Source organism: Halichoerus grypus, chromosome 2 (genome assembly GCF_964656455.1).
Source record: "Halichoerus grypus chromosome 2, mHalGry1.hap1.1, whole genome shotgun sequence".
NCBI classification, from domain to species: Eukaryota; Metazoa; Chordata; class Mammalia; order Carnivora; family Phocidae; genus Halichoerus; species Halichoerus grypus.
Window position 1 is genome coordinate 156,243,600 of NC_135713.1, and position 23,623 is coordinate 156,267,222.

Sequence of the window (23,623 nt, forward strand, 5' to 3'; positions counted from 1 at the left end):
TTGTCTCCCTTTTGACCCAAGAAGGGTATGGCCTAACTCAGATGACCTTCTGTACACAAAGGATTGGTGGGATCCAAAGAATGAAGGCAAGGATCAGAGAATTTCGGCACCAGAAGTTGTCCCAGGAGCTTGTCCTATCGGGTCTTCACCTGTCACCCCCTGACCCTGTAAGGGTTGCGTTCTCCTGAGACCTAAGCAGTTATGTATGTGATCCAGGAGACCAGGGGCCCACGCGCGTAGAAGGTTGCAAATCAATTCAACCCAACATCATGTAGGTACACAGCCTGGGTTTTATTTTCGGTGCCACCACCTACGGAGCAAGCTTCTTGAAAGCAGAGTCTTTGTTTTACTTCCCGATGAGCCTTCCTTGCTGCTGATTAGGAGTTAATTCGGATCAGGTAGAGCTTATAACCCCTGGCACATTCTAGATGTCCAATAACTCCGTTTTCGATTCGGAATGGATTTCCCCCCACGCGTAGGAAAAGCCTAGAGCCTTTGCAAGCTAAGCCTGACCCCAGCTCTGACACCCCAATTACCCCCCCCAGGCTCCTGAGACCCTCCCTCCTTGAGTCCCACCCTCCTGGGCCCCCCCCCCCACAGTTCCACGGCTGTGCCTTCCCCCAGAGGGAGGGCCTTGTGTCCCCGGGCTGGATCTGCGCGTCCACCGAGTCAGGCTCGCCCCGAAAGCGCACATCCCGGGAAAATGAAAGGCTTTCCCTTTCCCCGCGGCCGCTCGTCTCTGCCTGCGCCCCGAGGCCCGGGAACGCGGAGAGAAGGTGGGAGCGCGCGGCGCCCGGAGCCCCGCTGGGTTCCGCGCGCCCGCGCGCGCGCCTCTCCTGCCCCGCGGGGGACTCGCAGCCACCCCCGCGCAGCCCCCGCGCGCCCCTGCGCCCCCGCGCGCCGGCCGGGACCCCCGCTCCCGCCGCTCCCCGGGCGGCCGCCGGCCCCGGCCCCGCTCGCCGCGCCTGATTGGCTGAGCTGTTGTCAGTAGTAAAAAAGTATCGGATGGCAAACTTGGGCCCTTCATAAAGGCGTGGTGGCGATACTCCGCGATCGCTGGCAGCCCATGACATCAGCCGGGCACGCCTGGGATGCCGCCGCTGCCGGCCAGACTCGGCGCAGGAGGAGGGTCCCGCCGGCTCGGAGTCAGTTAGCCCCGCGCAGCGAGGGGGGAGCCGCCAGCTTCCTGGGGACACCGGTTTCGGCCGCCGGCCGCCGCGGTCCTCCTACCCACCGGCGCTCCCGGAGAGTTGGATGCATTGTGGGTTGTTAGCTGCGCTCCGCTGGGCTCCCGGGAGCCCGTTCCTGGTGGAAAACAGGGGGCGTCTGGCCAAGGGACCAGCGGCTCGTTGAGACTCAACATGACACTCCTGGGGTCTGAGCATTCTTTGCTGATTAGGAGCAAATTCAGATCAGGTAGGGCTAAGTCGCTTAGCATTCCTTGTTAACTTTCCTCTTCCGCAGCTCGCAACTCTACACTGCTTCCCAACCAGTGTTTCAGAGCCGGCCGTGGCTCCTTCCACCTTGTCCCCCCAAAGCACATTTTTGAAAGTGAAGACTTTTATTTGACTTTGGGGGCCTGGGGGGGGCGCGAGAAACTTTAATGTCTTCCGTTTTCAATGCTTTGAATTGTTGGATGTGATTTTTGTTTGTTTGTGAAAAGGCCAATTCTTTTATATTTTTTTCCTGTATCTGTGAATAGAAATTTTGGAGGGGTACATGGGAAAGGAAGGACTTTGAAAATGAACAAATAAGGGAGTTCAAGTTGGAGAGCTACATAATATCAGTTATAACTGCTGAGAAGATGAACCTGATGTTGTGTATTAATAGATACAGGGTCACTTAAAATGTAGCTAATCCAAACAAATGTATTTCCCAAAAAAGTAACTTGGGGGAAGTAAAAATAGCAAATTTGGAGCACACCAAGTATTTAGGATGACATCACTGTAGAGAAAAAAAAAAAAGTCCAGTGCCACAAATATTTTTTCCCAAACCATCTGATATTTATAAATGGAGAATCTCCCCCTAAATTTCTGTGTTAGTGGCGCATACAGAAACTTCTCAGAGGACGCCGAGTGAAGGTGAGTGGAAGGGAGAGCCGGGAAGTCTAGCGGCTCGCCATGAAGGGTTGGTTTAGGCGCCCATGGAAGGTACCAACGTGTGGGTCTCCACGTTTAGACAAGGAGACACTCGCCCCCTTAAGTTCTTTCTCAACACACTGTGTGTAATATCGGTTTTATAAAAGCGGTGACAAACCACTCAACAAATGGCAGAGTTCCTACTTAGAAGGTGGATTACTTTCTGAGAACTCCTATGTGAACATTCCCCGTAACAGGTGTTCCTAGGATGCTGGCGTTGCTTACGGTGATTCTCCGCAGCTTTGCTAAATGGGACCACTCAGTGTTTCCACTTGGGATTCATGTTTCAAAACGGAGAAGCATAGATGTTGGAAAGTAAGGGTCATCTGGGAGTTCCTTAGTCGCTTCTGGCTTTTAGATGTCTGTGGGGTCCATGGGAGGTTTTCTAAGGCTCCGTACCATTGAAGGGAGATGACCATTCAAGAGTTTATGTGGCCGCGAGCCTCGGGGCCCTGAGGCTCCGGGGTGAGCCTGCCAGGCACTGGGTTCCACAGTGGATTATGTCCTTCCTCTCCTTTCCCTGATGAGGTGCGCTGGTTGGTCTGTTAATCCGCTAGAGACCTTGCCCCTGCTTTGTACTGTGGTCAAAACCGCAAGGCAACACTGCCACCTTTCTGAAGAAGAGAGGATGCAGATTTGTTTTTGCAAGAAACTAAGCTCATTTCAGATGCACCCTTGCCCTTTGGCGTAGGAGGTAGGGGAGGGGCTGGTTGTAAAAAATAAAATAAAATAAAAATAAAAGGATAGGAGAATTGCAAAACAGACTTAGGGAACTCATCAAGGAATCCTTCCTTCGGGGAAAGTGCAGAGAGGGAATTCCTAATTCCTGTTTTAGTGGGTTAGTGGAGTTCTGGTGTCTCCCAGGTAGACCCTGGAGCTTTGGGGAATTCCAATTGCCAACTTGCTTTCTCTTTTTTTTTTTTTTCTTTTTCTTCCTTTCTTTCTCTTTTCTCTCTTTTCTTTCTCTCTCTCTTTTTTTAAAGCTTGGACAGGCTTTGTATCACAGGAAAGGGTAGCTTCAGGAAAACATGATATCAACGCAGATACCGGCATGCTTAATCCTCCACCTTTGATAAACAGCCAAACTGGGGTCTGGAAATGGACAAAGTGCTTTGGTCACTGGAGATACAAGGGGTTGATAATCTCTTGAAAGACGCGGAAGAAAAAACAAGCAGCATGTGAAACTAAGTAAATGTAATGTTGCAGACCCCGAAGATTATATCCTCCTGGATATAATTACATAAAGTCCAGCTGCACCAGCTCAGACCTTGGGTCGGCAGCTTGCTAGCAAAGAGGGCCTGCCTCTTCCTAAGAGAGCATGGTTTATTTTGTGTTTAACAATGGATAGGAAAGCCTCTTCTCTGTTTTGATTTCTGCTCCATTTGCTTTTTTTCTTCTTGCTTTCATGAGCTACTCCTAATGTAAATTCATAAAACTCCCTCTCACTGCCGGTGTTTGCTTTGCTGGTAGACCCTGGTGTTGTGTCTAATTAAAATTATTTCAAAAACTAAATGTAGGGGCACCTGAGTGGCTCAGTCGGTTAAGCGACTGCCTTCGGCTCAGGTCATGATCCCGGGGTCCTGGGATCGAGCCCCACATCGGGCTCCCTGCTCAGTGGGAAGCCTGCTTCTCCCTCTCCCACTCCCCCTGCTTGTGTTCCCTCTCTCGCTGTCTCTTTCTCTGTCAAATAAATAAAATCTTTAAAAATAAATGCAACTAAATTGTTCTCTGATCACAGCAAGACATCCCATGTTTGTGGGGCATTTTTATAAATGAGCAGATGCCAACTGGCTTTCTGTAAACTGTGTTCGCGTGACCTTGTTATTAAGGACAAAATCATGCTAGAGGAGCAGTAAACGAGGACATTTTACATGTATTAACATATTTAATGATATACACTCCTCTTATTTGAGAGGCTGTGGGGTTTCAGGGTTGAGTGCGTGACTCTGGAGCCACACTAGCTGGGTGTTTTGCAGGCACCTCTGCTTCCCAGCTGTATAACCTTGACCCTAGAGAAGTGTCCTAATTCTCGCTGCCGCAATTTGTTTCATCTGAATAATGGTGATTATATGGTGGTTGCAAGGATTAATGTGATAATACAAGCAGAGCATTTTAAAAATGCCTGGCACGTAAGCCCTCGAAAAATACTGTTATGACAGAGCATGATCCCGGGTTGGTCACTTCCTCTCTCTGAGTCTTGGTGACTTAACCTGTAAATGTCAGGTTTGGACCAGGTGATTTCGCAGACCCTTTCATAATGTTTTATGGTTTTTTTTTGGGTTTTTTTTGTTTTTTTTTTTTAAAGATTTTTATTTATTTATTTGACAGAGAGACACAGCGAAAGAGGGAACACAAGCAGGGGGAGAGGGAGAGGGAGAAGCAGGCTTCCCGCTGAGCAGGGAGCCTGATGCGGAACTCAATCCCAGGACCCCGGGATCATGACCTGAGCCGAAGGCAGACGCTTAACGACTGAGCCACCCAGGCGCCCCATGTTTTATGGTTTTATGAAGACGCACAGAGACGGGGAACAAACAAAATTGTGATGGGGCTGTGTAGCTGTTGGACATAAATGGTAGAGAGTTTATAGAAATGCAGTAAGTAATATTACTTTTAGACTGATCACTTTTTTACTTTCTAAAAAATTCTCACTTGTTTTGTCAATATCTGTAATTGGTATCACTGTCACCAGTTTCTGTCAATACCATAATCCTTGTGTCAACAAAATGCAGATTCCGACGTATGGGCACGTACACGCATGCACACACACACCACGCACAAAGCATCAAAAGGAGAGAGAGAGGTCCATTCATGGATTTCCCTTCAAGAGAACTGCTCTATTTCTTTTGCTTTTTGTCTCCTCTTCTGACTCAAACAGTCCACGCAAAGGCAAACTCTGGTATCCACCATGACCTTGCCTCCTTCCCCCACAAATTTAGGGCTGTCAGATTTAATAAAAAGACAGGATGCCCAGTTGAATTTGAATTTCAGATAAACAATGAATAATTTTTTTAGCACGTTGCCAAATTAGGGACATACTGTTATCTGAAAATCCAAATTGAACTAGCCACTCTGTATTTTCTCTGGCAACCCTACCTTCAGCCTAAGCAGCCTTTGACCAATACTCTCTGCTGGCCCCTCCCACATCCCATCAAGCTCTCGAGAGTCTGGGTGCCCAAAGACGCCTCAAAATGCAAAACTCGCATTTTAGGCATGAAAGAGGAGACTCAGAATGAGAAGGGGGTGCCAGGAACATGAATGCTGGGTCACCTGGGGTAGAAGCCAGCAGAGGAAGAACATGGGAGCTTCTCTTTGGGCTTCCTGGGGGGAGGGGCAGCTCAGCAGACAGGCTGCTTGGTGCTCAGGTATAGTGACTCCCAGACTTGGGGTCACCGCCAAAAGAAACCAAGACACGTGCAAAGTAGGCACTGGACAGGCAGAGGCTGACTTTGGTTGAATCTGCAATTGCTTCCAGCCCTAGGATTTGATATTTTTTTCCCATGTGAATGGCCTTGAGTATTTTTGTAACATTTGAAAACGAGAAGCTTCATAAAACCATTACCGTGACATTTTCGGACTGTTGCGTTCTCAGGGATCTGGACATACAGTAGGTGTTCAATGCATATTTCTTGAATGGACAAGTGAATCACACCTGTCGTCTTCATAATTAACGCGATATTCTGAGATAATTGTTCGTGTGAGCATGCGTTGCTTCAGGATGTCATTGAAGACCACTTTTTCACGTGAAGCCTCCTTGAGCGCAAATATCTTAACCGCTCCTCAATTCCACCTTGCTATTGAAATGACTGGGAGATTATTTTTAAAATTTGGGAAAACTTGCTCTATCAGGATCTTTCAGGAATTTCTCCTGGATGCAAGCAGAATAGAAGAGAAGGGCTAATTTTCACCCTGGGTGTCTGTACAAACTGTTCCTAGCTGAACTGACTCTTTCTTTGCCACTAATTCCTCTCTCAGCAACAGTGGTATCCACCTCCTGTAGAAAATTACCACAAAGTTAGTGGCTTGAAACAGCCCAAATTTATCATCTTCTAGTTACGGAGGTCAGAAGCCTGAGAAGGGTCTCACTGAGCTAAAATCCAGGTGTTAGCAGGGCTGTGTTCCTTTTGGGGTCTCAAAAGAATCTGTTTTCTTGACTTTTAGATTCTAGAGGCACCTGTGTCCCTTGGTTCCTGGTCCCTTCTGCCATCGACAAGGGCAACAATGTAGCAATTTCAAATCTCTCTCTCACTTGGACATGTAAGACTCTTGTGATTCCATTGGGCTCATTCAGGATAATCTCCCTATTTTAAGGTCAGCTGATTAGCAACTTGAATTGCATCCACAGCCTTGGATGGAATAATAAGACACAGGGCACGGGGGATATCACGGCTGCGGATGGAAAGAGAAAGAAGGAGGAGAGAGTTAGGGGTGGGGAAGGGTGAGCTGTCTGGTTCTCTTGTTCACAGGGGCACTAATCCCTTCAGGGGGGCCCCACCCTCATGACCTCATCTCTAAACCTAATCTTTCCCGAAGGAAATACCATCCCATTGGGGTGTAGGGCTTCAACATATGAATTTGGAGAGGGAGGGTCAAGACACAATTCAGTCCATAGGACCATGTGCAGTAACATATTCTTAGGTCCCAGGGATTAGGATGTGGACATCTGGGGGGAGGGCACGTTATTCTGCTTATGATCCCACCTTCTAATATGGCGTTCCCATCTTCCTTACCTCCACCATCCCTCTATCCTGCAGACTTTGTTCTGCAGAACTTTTCCCTTAATATGGATTACGTGGCCACAATCCCAGTGTTTTCTCCACAGTGGTCCACAGAAGACTGATTCCACAGGACCTTAACATTTTTAACAAGAGGGAGGCAGAGTGTGCTGAAAAATTACACTGGATCTTTAACTGCAGGATTTCTGGAAGACCTTACTAGTTCTGATGTATATTGTGAACTTTTGTTTTAAGATTTTTTTAAAATTTATTTTTGAGAGAGAGCATGAGCAGGGGGAGGGGGACAGGAGGGGGAGGGACAGGGAGAGGGGCAGAAGGAGAAGCAGACTCCCACTGAGCAAGGAGCCCGATGAGGGACTCGATCCCAGGATGCTGGGATCATGACCTCAGCCAAAGGCAGACGCTTAACTGACTGAGCCACCCAGGCGTCCTATATTGTGAACTTTTAAAAAGTAGTGATTCTCAAACGTGTTTCACCTTTATTCACATAGCATCCCATGGGGCAGGTTTAGCTGGATAAACACATTGTGGAAAATTCTGCTCTGAACAGAGAAGCTCACAGTTGGCAACAGTGAATTCTTTAATGGGGTGAATTTCTGTAGGTGGGTTACTGGCAGGCCCTCCCCCCCAGCCACCCACCCAGGTAAGCACTCTGATGGTTTTCCTTCCTGGCTGCTTACTTAGATGTCCACTCACCCTTTCAAGCCTTGGATCTCTGTTATTAATTGGTATCAGGCGTCCTTGTCCCTCCACCCCCACCCCAGGGATAATCTTTGTAGGATTGTAACCCTGTTCTCAAGAAGCTCACAGGCAACCTGGAAAATGCTGTGTGTGAGTTACATATTATTCATTCATTCATTCAACAGCTATGTCTTCCATGTTTCCCTTGCAGTGGATGTTACGAGAAGCTGGGGGCTGGGTATAGAGTTGGGGAGCAGGAAAGAAACCTTCCCCACCCTCACATGGAATCTTAGAGCCGACCTTCCATTACTCTGTGCATGGTTCCAGCAAACTGTGCCTCTAGAAGTCCACATGAGAACACAATTGACAGGACCTTAAAAGATGAGTGCATTTTCATTCCTAAATGGGAATTTAAAATCTTTTTTTAAAAGCCAAAGGAACATTTGGGGTCTGGCTCAGGCCACCTGCTTGAGACCATTGCTGTTCCCTCCCGTCCCAGCTGTGTGAGATGGACTCCCGTACTGGGCAGCCATCCCTCACCATCTTCATTACTGGGGCAAGAGCCCTGACCACCCACCTGGCTTCTTTGTATCCATAGCTCTTCTCATTCATCAGGTATATTAAACATTTGACTTGGTTACTTGTTTGTTATTTGTCGGCCATAGAGACCAGGATTTTTTTAGTTTGTTTCACTGCTTGCTTCCCCAGCATGTAGAACTCTGATTGGCGTAAAGAGGGCACCATTAAATATGTATTGGAGATGCATTTTATCCTTCCCCCAAAGACTACTCAAAAGCAATAGAAGTAAACAATCTGGGTTGTTTGTTTGTTTTTTTTTTAAGATTTTATTTGAGAGTGAGAGAGAGCACGAGCTGGGGGTGAGGGGCAGAGGGAGGGAGAGAAGCAGACTCCCTGCTAAGCAGGGAGCCAGACTTTAGGCTCGATCCCAGGACCCCGGGATCGTGACCTGAGCTGAAGGCAGATGCTTAACTGCCTGAGCCACCCAGGTGCCCCAGCAATCTATGTTTTTATATATTTTTAGGCATAGGTGTTGTGTATTAAAACTAGAACAGCAAGGGGAGGAGAGAGTATAAATACAAAATTCAGAAAAGTAGTTCTTCTGGAGCAGGGGAGGCTAGGTGAGGAGGTAGGGTGTAGTCTAAGCTAAGGAAACAGTTGGTGGTGGAGTTCTTAGGTTAGGCAGTGGGTGCCTGCATGTCTATTTTTAAGCAAATTAATTAAACAGTGTTCATTCAGGGCTCAGTGATCCTATGTGGTGATGTAACATGAGTCAAGGATTATAAGTAGTCCAATTTAGTGTGCCCGGGGTCCTTTAAAAAAAATTAAGTTTTTCCAGACCAGAAAGAGTAGCATTCATCTTTTCTTTGCTATAGTATGTGGCAGGCCCAGTCAGGAAGACTTGATTAAGTTGGATTGAACCAGATTGGATGGATTCTAATCTAGTTGAATTAAATTGGAGAGAAATGGAAACGCATGGCCAAACTAGCAGTGCTCAGCCCCAGGGTTTGACTTTTATATACTTCGGGGAAGCCAAACGTGAAAAGAAGATGCTAGAGCATAAAGTGGTTTTTTCATTGCCTCCATTTCCCTGTTAATACAGCAAGAACTCACTGGCCATCTAGCAGATGGTGACCAGCTAGCTTGCATCTCTGCCCAGATCCGGAAGGAGGAACCAGCAGGTGCATTTCACAGGTGTCTGCCTTCCTAGGACCACTCATGCTCTCCTGTGGGCAGGGGCATGAGGGGGTGGTGGGGGGGGGGAGTCCCATCACATCTCCTCCGATTCCATGACCTTGGGATAGGAATCAGCCCTGCTCCCTGGGCCTTTGTTTCCATACAGATAAAATTATTCATGCCATTTGTGAGGGAAAGACCTCTGCAGAATTATTGATGTTTTCTTGTACAGAAAGAAGTCCCTGTCCCCATAGGGGAAGGGATAACGTGACCTGGTGACATGTGAATTGCATAAGAGACAAACATGGGGGGAGTGAAAAGCTTTTGATGGATAAATAGGATTAAAAAAATCCCCAAAAACTCTTAGCCAAGTAATTGTTTTGCAGCCTTCCTGTTTCAGTGCTTAGATGTTCAAATTTCTAAGCAGGTAGCATTTGTTTGTTTTTAATGTGTAATTTGCACTAACTTCTATTCTGATGTCCTGCGGAATAACTAGTAAGTCAAATGTCACATAACCAGTTTCATATCTTATTCCCAGGTAAGATATGAGGGTCTCCAAATGCTGTGCAAATGTCATTTATTCCCAGAAATTTAGAACAAAGAAGGCTGATTCCTGACTTTATTTATTTACTTACTTATTTACTTACTTACTTACTTATTTATTTAGCCGGGCCCAACAGAGTGCCCTTGGGAGCCACCGAAAGAAGAATAATTTCTGTCTTTTCTCCTGTTGGTTGACGAAAGATAAGTTTGTCCGTTTCCCCATAGACGCTATTGGAGCGCGTACTCCTCTTATCATTTCAGTCGCTCCAGTTGAGGTTTGCTGTATCCAGCCCCCTTAGATTAGCCACCTTAGATTTAAAGAAACAGTAATGCTAGAAGCAGAGATACTGATTTACACTACTGTAACATTGTAAAGTGTATATAATGGCTTTGCTCGTGCATAGCGACTTAGCCATCACTCGGTCTGTGTAGCAATGAAGAGTGGATCCATAACCTCTCAGATACTTAGGATGTCTTGCCTACTGCCCCTTGCTGACACCCCAATTTGATCTACCACCTAAGTAAGTCCTCTACCCTCAATCTGCATCTCGTTCTTTCTGCCCCTTAAGCCCCTTCTAAGCCCCTTCGCAGCCCCTTAAGTAAAAAGTCATCAATTCTTTCTTAGGAAACAAAGTCAGGTAGCCCCAGGGAATGTCCTCCTCCAAAGATGAGGAGAAATGACTGGGATGTCGCCCATAGCTTTCTGCCTTTCCTATTTCTGGAAACACTCTTCCTCCCGGAAGTCATTCGACTTTGTGCTCCTCAGGACTGGAGGACTGGTGGGGCTGGTTTCTCCGTCTGAGGTCAAGTTCCATGTGGAACTTTTTTGGTACTCAAGCTCTAGATGGGGCGAGAAGGCTCCAAAACAGGCCAAATCCAGAAAATACTATTCAACATTAATTGAACAGTAATCTCCTGGATACTTTAAAAGTTTTTACTATTTTGTGTTTCCTTCCTGTCCTTGTCCAGATGCGTAAAGATTTTTACAAAGTTACAGCCAGAGTGTATAGAGAAGTTTATACTCAGTGTTTTTATCAGCGAGTATGGTATCATAAGCTGTTTTTTGAGCTGCTGGTGGTAGCACATTCTTGTCTTGAAGACTTTATCAAAGTCCATCGAGTGAGTATATAGTAATTTGTTAAACCTTTTCCACTTGGGTTGGAAAATGATCCAGTTATAATTTTTATATTATAAATAACATCACTATGAAAATCTTAATGCACATAGCCTTTTTAGTTCTCCAGGGTTGTCTTATAGGATACTCACCATTTAGAGTAAATATCCAAGCATGGGACTAATGGTTATGAATCTTTATGATGCACTTCGGTAGCTAGTATTTCTGGAGCACCTACAATGGACCAAGCTTAACCCGAGTCCAACTTCCATATGGCAGTGAATGCTTGCCCCTGTAATTGAACAAGCTCGGAGTCATCTTGGGTACTTATTCAGTGGTGACTGGTGTTCAGTAAGCTTTTCACACCTTTTCAGTCAAGAATAAAAAGGAAAAGGAGGCACAATCACCTGATACCTTTGGAAACTTCTGTGTGATCTGCTCTTTGGGGACCACCTGTTACCAGATAGGACTGACACCTCATCAAAGGAGAAGCAAAGAGGACTAGGAGTTAATGAGAACCTGTTATCTGTGGCACTGTTATGATCTCATTTAATCTTTACAGAATGCTATGGGACACCTGTGATTATCCCCATTCTATAGACAGAGAAGCTGAGCCTCAAAGCAACTTGGTCAGAGCCACGTAACCAATAACTGATGGAGGCCACATCTGACCCCGTTGGTTCCACTGTGTGAGAATGACCATTGCTGTTACAGCCTAAACGCTCACTCCTCCCACCCCCAGCCCTACCCTCCAGCCTTCCCCCGTTCCAACATACATGCCCACTTGGCCAAGTGGATTTAATATGCTTCATTCTGGACGACAACTCCAGGCATACACCCAATTACCATTCTTGTGCTTGATTTCCTAAATAGTGATTTATGAAGAGACTTGTGTCTAGTACGAGTTAATCTATAAATTATACATGCCATCCTCCCGGAATTTTAGGACTTCTAATGAAAGCTATTTAGATCTCAGTTTGAGAACAAAAATTTGAGAAGTTTTTGAAAACCAACAACAAAAAGAGTAGGCTTGCCCCAAGACACTAAACATAGCTATAAAAGAAATATCTAGTACCAGAGAGTAGAATGGTGGTTGCCAGGGGCTGGAGGGTGGGAGAAATAGGGAGGCTGGTAACATTCAGTTATAAGATGAATAAGGTCTATAGATTTAATGTATAACATGGCGACTGTAGTTGATAACACTGTGTGTATAATTGAAATTTGCTAAGAGCCCAGAACTTCAGTGTTGTCACCAAAGAAACAAACAAAGGTAAATATCTGAGATGAGAGCCCTGTTAATTAACTCAGTGGTGGGTATCCTTCCACAACATGTATGCACAGCAAACCATCATGTCATGCACTCTTATCTTACAATTTTGTCCATTATACCCCAATAAAGCTGGAAAAAAAAAAAGATATACCTATGTAGTAATTAGTATTAGGAGTAAAACATATTATCAGTGGATCAGAGTTGTGTGTGTACGTATACTCATCCACATGTATATCTGTATGATTTTAATCTCTAATTATTAAACTCTAATAATAATGGCTATTCAAATTAGCAATAAAATATGTGATGAAAGTGTGTTGGGAAAATTGACTTCCTTTTGGAAGTAAATGAATTCAACTATTTTATAATGAGTCTTTAAAAAATCCATATGGATTAAAAAGCTAAAGAAATCTATAAGGGGTGCCTGGGTGGCTCAGTTGGTTAAGCATCTGCCTTCGGCTCAGGTCATGATCCCGGGGTCATGGGATCGAGTCCCGCATCAGGCTCCTTGCTCGGCAGGGAGCCTGCTTCTCCCTCTCCTCCCCACTTGTGCTCTCTCTCACTATTTCTCTCTCTCTCAAATAAATAAAATCTAAAAAAAAAAAAAATCTATAAAATATTAGTAGAAAACAGAATCGTTTTATAGTCTTGGAGTAAGACACGCCTTCCCAAGCATATTACCAAAGCCAGAGGAGAAATAAAAATTGATGTATTGGGCCACTTAAAAAGTTTAAAATGCTACATGGAAAAAAAAAAATCAGCAAAAGAAATTTAAAAATCAAACAGTAGACTGAAAGAAAACACTTGAAATGTGTATTCAGACAAAGTTGTTAAAAGGACTTGTATAAACAAAAGTCCACAACCTAGGGGCACCTGAGTGGCTCAGTCCTGGGATCAAGCCCCACATCGGGCTCCCTGCTCCGCGGGAAGCCTGCTTCTCCCTTTCACACTCCCCCTGCTTGTGTTCCCTCTCCCGCTGTGTCTCTCTCTGTCAAATAAATAAATAAAATCTTTAAAAAAAAAAAAAAAAAAAAGGTCCACAACCTAAAGAGCAGGATAATTCAAAGGAAAAAAATCGTCAATAAGCACATACAATATATTCAACTCACTAACATTCGAGAACATGCAGATTGAAAGCATTTTTTTCAACTATCGGATTTGTAAAAAATGCCAAATATTGATAACATCAAGTATCTTCCAAGCGTGGAGAAAACAGACACCTAATCCCCTTAGTTAAGCCTCAAGGGATAGAGTTTGACAGTTTCTATTGAATTTTAAATGAGCTCACTATCAACCAAGGTACATTAAGGCATCTAATTGAAAGAAACGCTTGTATGTACAGGGATTTTCAGGACATCACAATTTATAATGCCAAAAAGGATGGAAACAGCATAAACCTCCATCAGTGGGGGTATGGTTAATTATGCTACACTCATGAAATACGATAAAACACAATGCAAAATAAAAAAGAGATAAAATTCTATATGAACTGACATGGAAAGATATCCAAGACATACACTTAGTTTAAAAAAAAAAATTATGAAACAATCAGGCAGCATATTTGCATTTTTATTTTTAAAGATAGGTATAAGTACACAGAAAAAAATCTTCAAGAACATAAGTCAAACTGTTCACAGTGATACCCAGGGGTGGGAGGAAGGCAGATCTGATCTTTTTTAATATATATATATATATATATAATTTAAATATATTATTATTTTATATATATACTTATATATATATGTAACTGTGATATATATATACACACATACACATACATATATATATACACACATATATATAAAATCTATATCTGATCTTTTTTAATATATAAAATATATATATACACACACATACATACACACCATTTGAATCTTTTAAAACAAGAATGTATTGGTATCTATGAAATTAAGTTTTTATTTTTATGTTTTTTTAAGATTTTATGTATTTGAAAGAGAGCAGGAGAGAGAGTGAGCGGGGCGGGGGGAGCAGAGGGATAGGGAGAAGCAGGCTCCCCACTGAGCAGGGAGCCCAACTCAGGACCCTGAGATCATGACGTTTAACCAACTGAGCCACCCAGGTGCCCCTGAGAAATTTTTAAATATGCCAGTGTTTAAAGAGAAATTGACATCATCATAGTAGTAGAAAAGAGCACATTTCTATAAACCGAATCAAATAGACAAAAACTCAAGTTGGGATTTGTAGGATATGAACACTAAAGTTAAACTGGCTATGTATTTTAAACCTCTGACATGCCCTAGAATATTAGAAGACAATTTAAAATTTTTTTTTTATTTTTTAAGATTTTATTTATTTGTCAGAGAGAGAGACAGAACACAAGCAGGGGGAGAGGCAGGAAGAGGGAGAAGCAGGCTCCCTGCCGAGCAAGGAGCCCAATGTGGGACTCGATCCCAGGACCCTGGGATCATGACCTGAGCCAAAGGCAGCCGCTTAACCAACTGAGCCACCCAGGTGTCCCGACAATTTTAAATTTAGTGCCCATCCCCAACACAACACACACTGAAATGTCAATAAATTTAAAATATCAAACTCATTTCTTGACCATAGGCAGTTTTGAAAGAAAATGCTTTGAAAAGTTGAAGTATTTTAAGCTCCACAAGTTAGGAATCAAAACACACCACAAACATACCCAAAGTGTTGAAGCGTATGCATAGAAAAGCCTAGAAAGACCCATCCCCCAAGTGATTATCTCTGAGTGGTAAGATTTGGAGTAATGTTTAATTTTTCTTATATTCTTTCTTATATTCCCATATTCTTTATTTTGATTATTCAGTGTCTCCTAGATCTGCTATAATAATCAGGAATGACGTTGGCAATAAATCAACTAGCAGTGAGCATTGTTTGTTTATTTAAGTCCAGGAGTAGTGAGGATTAGAGAGACCTTATCTGAGGAACTAGATCGGGAGGGAGCTGAGCACCTGGGAGGTTTAAGTTCTTAATAAATTCCCACCAATCCTAAAGCATGCTCACATTCAAACTATAACCTAGGGGCATCTGGGTGGCTCAGTCGGTTAAACGTCTGCCTCCAGCTCAGGTCATGATCTCAGGGTCCTGCAGTCGAGTCCCACGTTGGGCTCTCCCTGATCAGTGGGGAGTCTGCTTCTCTCCTCCTCCCCCCCTCATGCTTGCTCTCTCTTTTTCTCTCTCAAATAAATAAATAAAAATCTCAAAAAAAAAAAGAAAAGAAAAACCTGTAAACTAAAAACCTCGCTCCTCTGTGATGACTGAAAACCCATGGCCCCTCATGTTATTTAACATCGGAAATTGTAAATGTTGGTCCTATGGCATGGGCTCCACAGTCTGGCTGCTGTGGGTTCAAATCCTGACTCTACGCTTCCTGGTTGTAGGAAGTTGAGCCTGTGCTTTTAAGTTCTCAAACCTCCACTTCTGTCTTGGTAGAGGGGGCAACAAAGATGCCTTCCCCATGGGGATTCTGTGAGGCTTTAGTGAAAAAGCATAGAAGTGTTTGACACAGTTCAGGGATGTGCTCATGTGTGCGATAAATTGTAGCAGTTTTATCCACAGATGAATATCAATTCTATATTAATTGTTAGATCAACATTTGTGTAACTATGATAGGGTGTGTTAATTTACGATACTTTTAAATCATTTAATTGTTATTCTAAAACACATCGTTTCTAAATTAACACCTGCCATCTTCTTGTGGCTCTCTCTTTTTTTTTTTTTTAATTTTTTTACTGTTATGTTAATCCCCATACATTACATCATTAGTTTTAGATATAGTGTTCCATGATTCATTGTTTGTGCATAACACCCAGTGCTCCATGCAGAACGTGCCCTCCTCAGTACCCATCACCAGGCTAACCCATCCTCCCAACCCCCTCCCCTCTAGAACCCTCAGTTTGTTTTTCAGAGTCCATCGTCTCTCATGGTTCTTCTCCCCCTCCGATTTCCCCCCCTTCATTCTTCCCCTCCTGCTACATTCTTCTTCTTCTTTTTTTTCTTTCTTAACATATATTGCATTATTTGTTTCAGAGGTACAGATCTGAGATTCAACAGTCTTGCACAATTCACAGCACTTACCAGAACACATACCCTCCCCAGTGTCCATCACCCAGTCACCCCATCCCTCCCACCCCACCCCCCACTCCAGCAACCCTCAGTTTGTTTCCTGAGATTAAGAATTCCTCATATCAGTGAGGTCATATGATACATGTCTTTCTCTGTTTGACTTATTTCGCTCAGCATAATACCCTCCAGTTCCATCCACATCGTTGCAAATGGCAAGATCTTATTCCTTTTGATGGCTGCATAATATTCCATTGTATATATATACCACAACTTCTTTAGCCATTCATCTGTCGATGGACATCTTGGCTCTTTCCACAGTTTGGCTATTGTGGACATTGCTGCTATAAACATCGGGGTGCACATAGCCTTTTGGGTCCCTACTTTTGTATCTTTGGGGTAAATATCTTGTGGCTCTCTCTTAAGATGTGCTACTGTTCTCATTTCTTTGTTACCTCAGGCTGTGTTTAAGAGTAGTGAAGATTGTTATTATCATTATAGAATTTACACTGCAGTCTATAAAGTGCTCTGTATATGTATTATCATTTATTCTCTGTCTTTCAAGAAAATTCTTATGGAAGTCTTTCTTGTTATTTTCAACTCCAGATGGGTGGTTATTGTCCAGATTAGGTCTTTAGGGCTTTTTGAAGAGAGCCCTGGGACCCTGCAAGGTTACCACTGGCTGTAAGGATTAGCAAAGGCTCATGGCTGTTTTTCAGGCACTACTGAGAACCCAGATCCTATGCTCTTATAATCGAAAATACCGTTCCGTCTAAAAATAAAACCTAGAGGAAGAGCTCTCTCCAGAGGGAACAAAATTTGAGGCTCACAGAGCTAGTGGAACAGTCTGATTTGTATACCATAGACTGTATTATATAGTGTATGTTACATTATATATACATATAATATATTTTATGGTGCATTAACTCTCCCCCCCACACAAAAAAAATCCTATCAGTCCATATGCTTTTATTTTCAAACCAACTCTGGGAGATTGCAAAGTTGGTTGTATAGATGAGGAGACATTTGTCCAAAGTCACCCCATAGATTTAGAACCAGAACTTTCGTCTCTGGTCCCCCAGAAACAAGGTCACCACATGATCCCGCTGAGGAATGTGCTGGAAGGAGAAGCATGGTGTTAAGATAGGCAGGTGCCTGGCACTGAAACCAGTGGCTCTCTCCACAAAATGTTCCCCCTGCCTGAAGCTTTCTTCATACAGAACAGCCACCTGCACTGGATTCGGATCGGAAGGGCTTTAGATCAGGAGAGGGGAAGATTCGGCAGGCCGAGCACACGATTGGCTGGGAGTCAAGAACAGGATGAGGCCTGGGGTTTGCAGAGGAACCTCTGACTCAGTGGAATGCCAACCTCTACAGAAGGTTCTGGTCTTAACACATAGATTGGAGCCTGACACCGTGGAATGTCCCAGACACAGAAGATGTTCTAAATGTTATGTCTGGTTGCGTCAAAATCTTGTGTCTAACAGCAGGGCTAAGATTACTTTCTAACATTAAAAAAAAAATGTATCTACATTTATTATTTTTCCAAACTTGGGAGGTACTGGTACACGTTTATTAATGAAAGACGTCAGCATATAACACGTATATACTCGCATATCTTCATATATATACTTATATATATCACTCTTAATATGTAGCAGTTTATATATATAATAGTGTGAGTGTATAAGGTATAGTCTTGTACTGTCTATTGTATACATATATATAGACTATATATATCATATGAAAGGTCAAAGATTCAGTCTTTGGGGTGTTCTGTCTGCTGCAGAAAAATTGAAAGAGAAACCGGAAACGTTCAACCAAAGGAGAATGTTTAAATCCACTCACAATGGGATAGAGCATGCACATTAAAGAGGGTGCTTCCGGGGCGCCTGGGTGGCTCCGTCGTTGAGCATCTGCCTTCGCTCAGATCATGATCCCAGGGTCCTGGGATCGAGCCCCACATCGGGCTCTCTGCTCCGCGGGAAGCCTGCTTCTCCCTCTCCCACTCCCCCTGCTTGTGTTCCCTCTCTCGCTGTCTCTCTCTCTGTCAAATAAATAAATAAAAATCTTTAAAAAAATAAATAAATAAAAGATGGTGCTTCTGAAGGATCCCTAATGAGGTGGGAAGCTGTCTAGAAGGCAAGAAAGAGGCTTCAGTATTCAACTATCCTACAATCCCAATTCTTGGGAAATTGTAGAATAGGTGTTTTATATATGTGTGTGTGCATATATGTGAATCGGAAGAAAGAAGGGCAGATATTGGCAGGTGTATCACGACAAGCATTAAACATGTGCATTACCAAGGATTTTGCTTTCCATCCTGGAACTTCTGTACATTTCCCAAGGTTCTCTCTAATGCACACACATTTCTTTTGTAATCAGAAGAGCCGTGCATGCTCTAAGTGCTAGCCTAGTACGCCACCGGCATCACTCGGGATCTCAAAATAAAATAGACATTCAGAGACTCGAGCAACGTGGAATGAAAATGTTCCTCTTCATCTGGGGGAGAATTCCTTTTCCTTGCCCTCATAAAACACGCCCTTTGCTCCAAGCCTTACTTTCCCTTTGTTACCAGTTCTCCAGGGAGTCTCTGGACAACTGACCTTGTTAGTATCCCCATAGTAATTACCACTGCTAAAGGAGTCTTGGTTGGACCGTTGCAATTCCCTGTACTTTGGGTATCACGATACCTTCCTTATGGGTACCTAAAGCAGGAATAATAATACCTTCCTTGTAAAGATGGGAAGCCAAGGTCCGGGAAGGGTTGATCGCCTGTTCCAATTCACACACATAGAAAAATGGCAGGGCAGGACTCGAACCTGGATCCCCAGGCCTCGGATCTGGGGACCTCTCCCCGTGAGTGGGTGGACACCGGGAGGTGTAAATCAGAGGCCCTTTTCTCAAGGACCTCCCCCGGCAATAGCTTTCAAGGAAAGCAGGTCAAATGGCAAGTTGTTTCTCCCACAGGCCGCTCCTGCCGTCCCGGGAGTGTGCAAGCTGTCTGCTTAATTCACTCGTGGCTTCACGCCATGGAATACATAAACAAGTGGGGAAAGCCTCCGAGAGGAATCTGGATGCCCAAATGGAACCATTTGTCTTCTGAAATTATTGTTTGAAATTATTGTTTGAAATTGTTTATGTCAGTTGCCGAGTTTCTGTTCTGTGCCTCGGGGACCTGTTTGTGATGGAGGGAAAAATTCCCTGCTGCTGAGCAGGGACGACCCTCGTGGGGCAGCTCTGGGGACAGCATGGCCCTGCTGCTCCCCGGTCCTCCCAACACGGTGGGGGGAGTTGGGGGAGATCAGCTGCAGCCCCAATAGAGCACCCCCAGAATTATCCGATGCTCACTGTTGGCTGGGCGCTGCTCTAAGTGTATAGCAGCAGGTGTTAATTTAACCCTCGCAGCAATCTTGTCAGGAAGTAGTTGCCCCATCCTTACCCCCAAACTCAGAGGAAGAAATGCAAGCACCCTTCAGGAAATTTCTTAAGATTGCACGACTCATAAATGGAACAGGTGGGACTTGAACTCTTGCACCCCTGGCTTCAGAGCCCATATGTGTTCAGCTGCTCCCCTGTTCTGCTTCTTGCTGGCACCAAACTGGCCAGAGCTGGCTTGAGCCACCCGATGTTCTCAAACAGCCTCCAGGAGAGTGTGCAAACTGTGATTCTGCCCTCTCCATGACATGGTAAGCCCCAAGGCATTCCCACTGGAGGTCCGGCTTCCTCGTCCCTGGGGTGTCTTGAGCCATTGTAACACACAAAGCCTTCAGCTCACAAACCTGGCAGCTTTGTGAGTGACAGAAAATTCCTTTTGAGGCATGAATTAGTCTTCTTCAAATGTTTTGACAAACAGAGTGTGGTGCTTAGGGAAAGAATAGCTTCGCAGTGTTTGTGTGAACAGACATCTTTCTAAAACTCCTTTAAACTGAGCCATGAGGCTTCATCATTGAAATAACTGCATAGCAATGCTGAGTTTGGCTCTTTGAGGGTTTGAATATTCTCCTGGTTTTTACCCTCCGAATGTCTGGGGCTCGAAGCTGGTCTGAATGCATGTCTCTCAGGCTCCTGAAGGGAACCGGAGTCAGAACATCTCTTAGGATTAAGAAGGATTCCATTTATGTGCCTGGTCCCAGGCTCTTGCATGCATGCCTGGGCATCGTGAGGGCTACTGAGGCTGGTCCAGTCCCCGCCACCCACCCATCCCAGGCTCACCTTCTCCCCACATCCCCAGACCACAAAGGGCTACATCAGTAACCCAGTCATCATTTTTACCTTCTCTTCTCTGGATGCTTCCATCAATAAACGGGTAGACTGTTGGGCCTTTGTCATTCTTGGTCGTTGCGGCCCCTTGGCCATGCATCAGCATGCAGGGCCATGTTTGGCCAGGGAACAGTTATTATTGGTACCTGGAGTCAGAAGGCAAGGAGCAGAGTGTGCTCAGGCATCAGAACACACAAAAATATGTCCTGGCTCTCCGCCTTATTTGGGAAACATGGCCAAGATCGGGGCAGGAACAGCATAGGCAACCTGGCACATCGGGCCACATTCTCCCGGCTGGACACATCAGTAGCAGCCCTGTGTCCTCTTTTTCAGGCAGTTTGATGGCTGTGTACCCCAAGGAAGAATGTGTCAGCCCCATAAGTGACTCAGGCTGCTCACGTGAAGGGTAGCTGTGGCCCAGAGTGGGATACTGCCAGGTGGAAGAAAGGATTTTGTTGGGGGAGCCACCCATGGGGCAAGAAAAGGAGAGTGGTATCTATAATGCATCCCACAACATTGACTTTCTGACCTAGTAGGGACCCGGAACCTCCAGGAGAAGTCTTGCTTGACCAACCACGGCCAACAGCTTGCCAATGTCCTTTGCCTGGCAGTGTCCGTGAAGACAAAAATATCAGAGTCGTGCGTTGTACCTAAGGTCAATCCGGCTAAAGTCAAGGACTAAGTCTGGACGTGTACTGCTGCCTTTTCTAAGGGAAGAACCTTCCACTGGCTGTTTTATTGTGTCCAAGGCTTGTGGTCTTTAGGTGACACAGTTCAGAGGGGACCCACCGTAAACAGCCACCCAGGATGCTTGAAGTGACATGTGTCAGCCAGGTTCCGGGCCTGCCAAGGTCCTGCTCTGGGATGTGCATATTGTGGCCACCTTACGAGCTCTCAGTCCACACCCCTAGGAGTTTAAACACGATTTAAAAACAGATCTCAAAATTTTCCTTGGTCGTACCAATAGCATCCACCATCCCTGGATGCTCTTCCTCAACACTCATCAATAGGAAGCCTCTTTGTTGGCAAAAAAAAAAAAATAGATATAGGGCATCTCGTGGAACTCAGCCATAGGGACGAGGTTGAGACTTGGAGGAAAGTCAGCTGGAACTGGGGACAGGAGCACCTGCAGGCCACTGTCCCTGGCTCCTGTCCACACTGCATTCTTCTCTCTCCATCAGTCAGCTCCACCGTTTTCCCAGTTCACACGGTTGACAATGGCCACCCCCCAAAAGCTCCTGAGTTTGCTCTCTCTCAGTCCAGTTTCCAAAATTCCCAGGGACAAGCCCGACGTGGCTGGGTCGATGCCCATCCTCGGAACAAAAGCTGTGATCAGTAAGAGAGGCGGCCCAGTGGGAACATCTTAGCTGCATGAGAACCACTTCCATAGCAGATTTTGGAAAGGCATTTCTTGGTAAGAACCCAGTGGAAAACCATTTGGAAGAAAATAAAAGGGGAAGGTATCATTGGCTTCTGGATTGTTCTTTTATTCCTCCCTCAGCCAGTTACTTTACTGTGCATATCTCCCTCTCTCATGAGACATGCCTAGTTTTAGGAAATGAAAATTACACCCCCCCCACACACACAAAACAAATTCAGAGTTTAACAACTTCATTTATTGATTTGTTTAGGTTTCTCGGGAGAAAGAGCCAGAAAAGCCTCCTCTGATTCCTAAACAACATAGAGCTTCCCTCTCACGGCATGCCCACAGTTGTAATGATTTGCTTAACCTTTTCCTCTTTCCCTTTCCCTAGACTGCAAAATTCATATAAGCAGAGTTCGTGACAGCTTTATTTGCAGCTGGATCTTGAGTGTCTAATACAGTGCCTGGACATAGTGTTAGGTGATCAATAAATATTGAATGAATGAAGTGCATAAATGAATGATGTTAGGGTGTCCACCTGACTGCCAAGTTCGCGGATGAAAGCGTTACCCCCAAAGACTCCTGGTAGCCCTACCTATTTGGCTACCAATAACCATAGTAACACTACTTTAATACTCTGATTCCTTCCTTTATCTCTCTTCTCTCCACCTTTCCTTAATTTATTATCAAGACAGAGTAATTCTTCTCTGTAATTCACTTGTTTCTCAAATCTTCTCGATTCCCACTACACGCAAGTGGACTTTCTTGCCTTACCATGGATCATGAAGAGTCTTCAAACCAGTCCTGTCTCCCCCATCTGTGTTAGCACGAAATTAATCATCCTGAAATCTCAATGTTACCATATTGCTCTGCTGCCCAAAGCACGTCCATACCACCACCTTGCACAGGATGAAGTCCAAACACTTCGTCCCAGCACTTAAGGCCCTCTGTCCTTGAATCCCCACCTCTTCTTCAGTTTCATCTCTTACCAGTCCATGATAGGATCTCTTTCCTTGAGCAAGCTGGTATTCTGGGGGACACTAGATAAATTGTGGGGCTGCATGCAAAATGGCAGCATGGTGCCCTCTGCTCAAAAATGATGAAAATATCAGGTGGTGACAACACTGTGTTAGGCCAAGCACAGGGCCCTGCTGAGCGTGGGACTCTGGCGGGATAGGTCATATGCTCACTAAGCGAGGCCCTGGTCAGAACGCACCATGTTTATTCCACATTCAAGTTTGTAGGCATGTTCGGAATTACCTTGGCCAAGAATGCCCTGTACCAACCATCCGTCCCCACATGATTCTCCCTTGAAAATGTAAAGGTCCAGTTCTACCCTTGGTAGCCTTCTGTGAATATTTATTCTTGAATCACCGGTGGCCCCAAGGCTTTATTATCTAACTCAAGTGTGTGTGTCTTCTCTTTCCCCACTAGATTATTCATGCTTTAAATTACTGTGTCTCATCTTCTGGGTCTATGGATGCTTCAGCAAATAGCAAGGAACTGTTAAATACTTTTGGAGAGAACAAATTGACGGACAGATGCATGAATGCATCATCACCAGGCTGGCCTGGTGATCCTGAAGATTTGTCTAGCTATTCGATTTCACCTTTCCGACCACAGGGTCACGTGGGGACCCTGCATTTCTGACTTCTTAGAACCTGTCCTGCCTTGTGGTCTTGCCAGTCCTTCCCTGCACTTCGAACATAATGCTAAGAACTATTACCAGAAAGGGCGCCTGGGTGGCTCAGTTGGTTAGGCAACTGCCTTCGG

The 23,623-nt window shown here is 44.7% G+C and overlaps 1 protein-coding gene across 1 annotated transcript in view; it reads left to right on the forward strand.

The window, feature by feature from the left end:
- The first annotated feature begins 1,031 nt into the window (after positions 1-1,031).
- The window catches only part of MYOCD (myocardin), a 96,335-nt gene continuing 73,743 nt past the window's right edge, over positions 1,032-23,623 (forward strand). Inside the window, exon 1 of the mRNA XM_036067692.2 lies at positions 1,032-1,416. Coding sequence (XP_035923585.1) covers positions 1,362-1,416 — 55 coding nt within the window. The 5' untranslated portion in view covers positions 1,032-1,361. The remainder of the gene's footprint in view (positions 1,417-23,623) is intronic.